The 8,412-nt window shown below is 40.4% G+C and overlaps 1 protein-coding gene across 1 annotated transcript in view; it reads right to left on the bottom strand.

Moving 5' to 3' along the window:
* The window catches only part of LOC110036482 (DNA polymerase I A, chloroplastic/mitochondrial-like), a 132,073-nt gene that overhangs the window by 62,465 nt on the left and 61,196 nt on the right, over positions 1-8,412 (bottom strand). Inside the window, exon 8 of the mRNA XM_020740935.1 lies at positions 7,372-7,467. Within this exon, the coding sequence (XP_020596594.1) occupies positions 7,372-7,467 (96 nt within the window). The remainder of the gene's footprint in view (positions 1-7,371; positions 7,468-8,412) is intronic.

Genomic DNA, 8,412 nt, shown 5'->3' with positions numbered 1-8,412 from the left:
AATTATCAACGATTTTTTTTGGCAATACTTTATAAGAGTATAAGAGTTGTGTGACGTATGTGAAGATGAAACTTTATGAGCTAAGCATGTAGAAGCTAAGCATGTAAATACAAAAGCATTGCGTGGCATAAAAGTTAATACCCCAAAACTGCAGTAAATTCAGCTCAAATTACCACTAGAAAAGGTTCATTTAGAGGTTCCAATTAACATTTAGATTCAAACCCAAATATACTAAGTTGAACTCCGCAAAACAGCGAAGATGAGTGGCAAAAACAGTAACAAAGCAAGGCCAAAAACCCCAACACAAAACTCTCTCAAATATCAAACTAAAACATCAAGCCACTAGGCCAAAACAGTCCTAAACTCCTCAATTCCAGATTTTTTTTTGTTAAATTTCTGCATTTATATGACTCCGCATAATCAAGAAATGAAACAAGCGGTGATATTCGTCTTTAAAGACCCAATGTTAATGACCCATCTTAAAGAATAACACTTAAATCTTCTTGCAAATTGGTGTTCACACAGGTTTTAACGGATAATAACATAGCTCAAATAAAGTAACAATTAAGCCCCTTGAAATCACAAGGTAACAATAAAAGTGCAGTATTCATGATCAAAAAGAACCCCAGCAAACACCTTCACGCATGCCGTTCAATTCCTCACGCATTTAAATATATAGCACCTGATTTCTTGGATTTTTACAAAAGAACTTGGTAAAGCTTTTCAAACATTGCAACCTTCAAAAAATATACAATGTGCATAAATTTTCACGCAATCCGAACCTTATGTGACCAATCGAAATATATACGAATAGAAATTCATATATCATGAAATTCGCATAGGAACAGGGCATGCATGAGATATTACCGGCTTAGCTATCCTAAAAGAAAGAGCAGGCGAACAAGCTACGGAACTCCATGAGAGAACAAACACCAAGCAATGAGAATCTCGGCAGCACCTCCCCTCTCTCAAAGCTTCAACCGAAAATCTCAATGGCCAAACAAGCAACCAAGCAAAGGTAACGAGTGAACCAGCAAGGAAAACCGAACAAGCCACAAAAATCCAGCAGCACTTCCTTTTTGCAGAAATTCGGCCACAACTCCTCCTAGATACAAAAAAGGCAGCATCTCCCGTTTTCTTTAAAAAAAAAAAAAAGCCACAAAAAAATCCAGCAGCACTTCCTCTTTGCAGAAATTCGGCCACCACTCCTAGATACAACTTTACCCAAGAGAAGGAAAAGTCTTCCCAATGCCTCAAATACACACACACAGAATGAAGAAATGAGACACAAAAATGGCAGCACCTCCCCCTTCCTTCCAATTTGCGAGAATCGCGGAGGCGTGGGAGAGGAAAGTCGGAGCGCGTCAGAGGGAGTAGGTGGAAGCTTTTCGCAGGGCGGCAGACGTACGAGGAGCGGGACCGCAGGCCGAATCTTCGCGATCGACAAGGGGGCTCTGTCGGTTCGGCTAGGGCTCACGATCGAAGAGGAAGGAAGAAAGCTCGGGCAGGCCTCGCGAACGGGAAGAAAGAGAGCCGTGCGATTGAGCGAACCGTGGGATTTAGGGATTTAGGTTTAGAAAAAAAAAACTAAATTATATATATATAAAATTTCATGTGATTTATCCATGTGCAGCGCCCTAGCAAAAATGGGTGTCCTCCCTAGGTAATTTCGACATTTCGGAAGCACCGGCACTGTCTGTTTTGCCGTCAGAGGTCGTTTTGACGAATTCATCGATTTGCGTGTCAATTTTCTCGTGTCGAAAATATGACAATATGGGTGTCCTTTCCTACCAAAATTGGTATCCTGGACGCGTTGACGCAGTCCAATTTGTCGTCGGAGGTCGTCTGGAGAAGTTCGCATTTTGACCCCTCCTCTGGGCTTAATTGAAGTCCGATTTCGTGCAATTTTGTGAACTGTGTATTTGGTGTGTGTATGTGACGAAAAAATCGTGACGATGTTTTCCTAAGGCTTGAAGTCCTATTAGAAACTTTTCCCTTGAGTCTTCGCAAAATAACCCATAACCACTCGTTCATAATACGATGGTCTTTGCCAAAAATGCTAGACATCAAAAGAAAATAAGAATTGGCTAGGATTTTCTAAAAGCGTGGGTATCAATTCTAATTTTCTAAGACGATCAATAAGAACTCCTAGAACTAGATGCTAGGCTCTAAGGAGGAGCAAGAAGACCTCACAAAAATGAGGTCAACAACAAGTGTCGAATTTTGTCCTAGATTGGATGGTATAAAAGCACATTTATGTAGAAATATCAAGTGGTTAACCCTCACTAATTGATGTGCGGCGTCAAAATGTGGAAGTGAATCGCCTCCCACACGTGATACATCTGTGGCCTTCGTTTTCATATATGGACCGAACCAGTCTAGGTTTTTGCGTGTGTACTCTGCCAGTCTTCTTGAGCTACTCATAGTTACTATATTATTATATATTTGATTTTGTGATGTTTTAGGTTTAGTTTTTATGTGAGTTCGTTTGAGACTGCTGCCGACGTCTCTGGTTTCCATCTAGGGTTGTGTCAGAGGGTTCAGGTGGTGCTCTAGTTGTATTTCTTTCTCAAGGTGGTGATTATCTTTCTTATCCCTTTCCGCATCATGCTCACATCACTCCAAGTAGCCTCATCCCTGCTGCAACCGCCCGAAACAAAAGTTAATACTATTTTTCCATGCATTTGCCCCATTTCCAACTATCTCCCTCTCTTCCCAGCCTTGATGCCACCCCGCACAGCCACCACCAACCTTCCACAACCTTTCCAAATCACTCCCAATCACCGTTCTTCGTTGTCGCTATCCAGAAAACAACAAATCTATTGTTTTCCTGCTAACCAGCCTCCCCTTAACTGCCACACCTTCTGGATATCACCCCAACGGTTGTTATACCTTATTCCGACGCCCCGGGACACCAGCCCATTACTATTCCTGTCTTCCCAGCCGCTCCTTCCTTTCCCCCTTGCTGCCGCCAACCCCATAGCACCCGCTCCTTTGTTGTTTTTGCTCCAAATAGCCCTCTTGTATTGATTTTGGCTGCCTGTTTGATGTCTGGAACCTTGGAAACAGCCTCCTTGTTCTTCCTGCATGCCAACCACCATTTCCCACCACCCCTCTACCTTCTAGACCCTCACCGACCACCTCCACTACCCCTTGATCCAACCATAGCAGGAGTTAGTGTGGCATTTTTATGGTTATTTCCCTTTTATTGTGTTATTTGCAATCGTCTATTGGCTTTCTCATTAATAATTATTTTCTTATCATTGTTTGGGTTAGCTCCAGCATCATTTGGTATCAGAGCTAATCTAACTCTAATCATATTTTACATTTTACAGTTACCTAAATTCACCACTACCTAACCCTATCTCCACCCATAAAACTCTCCTCATTGATTTTTCAAACCGACTACCCAAAAATTTTCTTTCTCACCCTACATTACCCCTATACACCCTCATTCACCACAAACTCAAACTCTAACCACACCACCGAATAGACAATTGTCGGAAACCCAACCAAGTCGAAACGCCACAATGCCACTTATGAGAAATTTGCAAAGAGATGTTCAAAAACTTTCTATGGAAGCCCTCCAACTACAATAGAGCCTTGCCACCTTCAAGAAGAGCAATCCATACAGGTCACCCGCAGCCACAAAAATGACTTTTGAGATCGAAAGAATGCAGTAAGTCCCTTCTGCCAGGAGAATTCCAGAGATGAATCACTACCCCGAAGATTTGGTCTGAACTATCAAAGAAATCGAAAATTTAAAGTAAAGTGGATTTTCCATATTTTCATAGCCATTTGGTTCCGGATGAGTTCATCAATTGGCTCCAAGATGTGAAACCAGTCTTTGAGTACCAGGACGCACCACCAACGACGAAACTAGTCACAAGTTAGTTAAAGTGTGTTACTGTGGTGGGAAAATTTGAAGCAGCTATGCCCACACGTGGAAAAAGACAATATAACTGAATGACTGTCTCATTTACAACCAGAATACACAGAGGAAACCATCAAAGCTGACCCTGCCTGAGAAAAAACTAATTCAGTGTGGAGAACACATGGAGTCAATCATCATTCCGAAATCCATCCTAGCTAGAAAGTGTTTCAAGTCGCACGAATTTGGTTATATTGAATCAGATTACCAAACAAGGAGAACAATCTCTTTCATTGATTAGGACGTGATTGAAGAAATGTGCAATGACACAAATACATACTGAAGATTGTGAAAACACAAAGAAAGAGCACTAGACCCAAACTGATGAGGGAGAAAACCACATAGTTCAAGCTGAGCCAATGACAGATGCTACAATAGAATTAATACGGCGGTTCAAGATGACCCCAAATTTGAGGAATTGAAACCAAACACATGGCAACTCCGTATAAAAAATTTTCATATTTTTCCGATATATATTCTATTTCTTGAATTGTCAATAATGAGAGAGGACCAACATGTAAGAGATGAGACTCATTTATGTCACTTCTCAAAGATAATATGAAGTCATTTGAGGAATTAAAATTAGCTCCGCAGTGTACCCACCGACAGATGACTATAATGGATAAAGGAACCAAAACATTGGAAATCACTTTAAGATTTTTGGGGGAAAGAACATCCTATAGTGGGATTCAAGTCCTTTTAAAGAAGAAGAAGAAGATACCTCTCATGAGTGAATATACTTCGGTGTCGTCCAATCTATCAAAGATTTTATTCCAAATTTGATTCCTTCTGACAAACTTGTTTATCAGATGCATTCAGGAGAGTACGAGAAGTGGGAGAAAAAGGAAACAGACTTAAGGGCTCGAGTTACTTTGTGAGAATCTGAAGATATATGTAGCTAGAACTCAGGCTATGCAACTCCAGCTCGGGCTGTCTCAAAAGAGAGTGAATACTTATTCTATCAGGATATGCTTTGGAATGATAATGCGTGCAAGTGTGACTTACCGGGAAGTTACAGTAACTCCACCACCTTCAACATAGCTGACCTAACACCATATAATGAAAAGCCAGAAGCTTCGATGCATAAGGTCTAAAGTTACCCAACCCCAAAAGATTGTCGCGGGGAGTAAAAAAAAGTGAGTGGAATTTCGCCCCACACTCAATGCTTCCGTGAATGTTTTTTTCGTGTCCGGATTGTACCATTCAAGGTTTTTGCGTGTGGAGTCGGTCGGTCCTCTTAGGTCACTTCTAGTTATCTTATTATTATATATTTACTTTTTTTATGTTTTAAGTTTAGGTTTTGTGTGAATTCGTTTGAGGTTGTCTCCAACGTCTATGTTTCTCGTCTAGGGCTACATATGAGAGTTAGAGTGGTGCTCAGACTGTATTTCCTCCCCGAGGTGATAATTTTCTTCGATATCCCCTTCCGCATCTTTCCTACATCGTTCCCGGTCACCCCGTCTCTGCTGCAGCTATCTGGAACAGCGACTATTGTTTTTTTTCCCTGTAGTTCCCCTATTTCCAGCCGCTTCCCTCCCTTACCAGCCTCGCTATCACCCCACATAGCTGCCTCCATCATTCCCCAACCTTCCCACATCACTCCCAATTACCATTCCTCACCGCCGCCATCTTGAAAACAGCAAATAAGTTGTTTTCCCGCTGTCTATCCGCCCCATCCTCGCTGCTCCTCCCAGAATCGCCCCAACTACTGTTATATCTCATCACGATACCCAGGGACAGCCGCCAATAGCTATTCCTGCCTTCCCAGCCTCTCCTCCCCTTCCCCCTTGCTGCCGCCAACCCCAAAACACGTGCTCCTTCGCTGTTGCAGCTCTGGAAAGCCCTCCCACATCGATTCTGGCTGCTTGTTTGTTGTCCGGAACAGGGGAAACAACATTGCCGTTTCTGCTTGCTAACCACCCTTTCCCACCACCCCGCTACCTTTTAAGGAAGGTGTGCATTTTGCGTTAATAAAATCAAAAGTTACAAAAAGTACCAAAAAACACAAATTATGTCCTTTGGGCAACATGGGCAAATGTCCTCTTGTGAAACCAAAAACAGAGGATATGGGCATTTACATGCTTCAAAAAAATATCCCTATCAAAGCCATCTTTGCATAAGTATGGGCAGTTGTGCTGCTTTCTCTATTAGTATGACGAAAAAAAACTTGTTTAAATATAAGCAAAAAGCCAATATTTGGATTGTTGGGAATGTTATGTAGCCACATCTTATTGTCCCTAGTGTGCCTGAAGTAGTCAATAATGTTGGAATTGTCCCCCTTGGGTATCATTCCCTTGCCTTGTCATCCAATTTTCAATGAGCTTGTGGAGAGATAAAACTGCGATCATTTCCACTCGCAAGCTGTCCCAATGCAGAAAATTATGGCCCATGGCCACAATTAGTTGTCTCGGCTCATCTCAAATGATAATTCCAATCGTCGCGAGGTTGGAGAAATGGAGAGTCCCGTCGAAACTCACCTTGATCCAACCAGGAGGAGGGTGCCAAAGAGGGCGTAAGTGCTGCCAGTGCGGCTAGTTGGCACCTTTCAGACCCTCACCGGCCACCTCCGCCACACCTTGATCCAACCCTAGCTGGAGTTGTGTTATGCCTGTAGCTATTTTTCTTTCAGTGTGTTATTTTTAATAGCCTATTAGCTTTTTCAGTAATAGTATTTGTTTGTTTATCATTATTTAGGTTAACTCTGGTATCACTAATAAGCTTTTGGGTTAAAAATGAGTTTAACTGATTGTATATCTAGCCCAATTTTGAGTACTCTCTAGTTGACACTCCCAAACACCCTTAATAAAGCGAAGTTATATGGACCAAAACTCCTTCCCGCCCTCAGAAAATGCCACACGCCAAACGCCCACATAAGCATATATACTGCTTTTAGAAAAATGATAAAGTCTTCTCCCATAAGTAGACTTCACACACCATAACCCAAAAGCTTAAGAAATATGTACGTCAATTTCAAGGAAAACAGATATGGTCTATGAAGGAATGGACTATGTAACTATTCATATCATGAACAGTTCTACATCTAAAATCACGACCAATTGTCCACTGGATAAATTTATGCACCATTTTCTATTGCATTTAATTTTTATTTAGTCAGGTTGACAATTACATAAGCCAGTAGATCATAATAATTTATGATCAAAAGAAGGTACAAACTCCTACAGAATGGTGCATGGAGTCAAGGCACATCTCACAATTCAATATAAGTGTGACCTAGTTTTTAAATATCATCAAACCGTTAACAAGGAAACAATTAAGCTGCAGTAAACAAAATGCATGTTTTCCAAGTAAAAACATTCTAACTTGATTTAACGGCAAATTACACGTTAAACAGCATTGTAAGCAAAATATAAACCTCATAAATCTTCACAAAATGTTCACTAAAATGCTCATTTATCCATACAAATGGACAGATTGAGAACCTGTAAACTCGGTCTTCTAGCTGACAAGCGTCCAGTTTCTGTATTAATATTTAATGAGCAATGAATACGGCCATTCTTACCTGATATGTGAGTGCCCTGCAGCATAAACGATTAAATAAGGCTAAATTCATAAAATCAAATTCAAAATGAAAATCTAAACTATTATTTGCATCTTCAAAATGAAAATCAAAATCAAAACTGTGTAAATATGAAAGTTTAGGTGTGAGATATGTAAATAGATAAGATCTGTATGCTATGTATGTAAATGCCGCTTTTTTTAATTATTCCTGCCTACTCTGATAGCTAGAATCGGCAACCTCTATTCATCACAGAGTCAACACTCCGGGTCTGCATTCCGGTCATAAAGCTGCTGAATGTCTTGATCATTATTGTGGTCACCTATTGAAAGGTGAGATCTTGCCGTAAAACCTAGAGTAAGAGTAGTGTCGATACTATGAGTTGATGTGACTGTCACGGTAGGATCATCAATTGTAGGCATAAGAGCTACAAAATTCAAAAATAAAAAAAAAAAAAAAAACTAAAACAAATTTCGAGTTCTAATTACAGACCTACCCTAATAAAAGAGATGAAGGAGAAGCAAGCAAAGAGATAGAGGGTAGAATCTGATCAGTGATTACGCTCTTGCACCTGCTGATTAGATTTTTCTCATATTTGGACAAACCTTGAAATCGGGTGATTGGATTTGATCATGCAATTGTGAATCTAGCACCTGATAAGGGTCGGATTTGATCTAGATTTTTTTATTTTATTATTTTGATATTCTTCATATCAAAATAAACGTCTTAGATGGTGTAGCTCCTGTAACAGACAAAATTAGAGAAAGTCGTCTTAGATGGTTCGGTCATATTAAACGTCGACCATTAGATGATCCGATTAGGAGAGTAGATGTTTTAAATTCGACTTGTGTTAAGAAAGGCAGAGGTAGACCTAGGAAGAATTGGGCTTATTGTATTAAAAATGATCTTAATTTACTAGAACTAAATGAAAATATGACACTAAATAGGACGCAATGGAGAAAAA

Source organism: Phalaenopsis equestris, unplaced genomic scaffold, assembly GCF_001263595.1.
Source record: "Phalaenopsis equestris unplaced genomic scaffold, ASM126359v1 Scaffold207373, whole genome shotgun sequence".
NCBI classification, from domain to species: Eukaryota; Viridiplantae; Streptophyta; class Magnoliopsida; order Asparagales; family Orchidaceae; genus Phalaenopsis; species Phalaenopsis equestris.
This window is presented reverse-complemented; position numbering and strand designations above follow the sequence as displayed.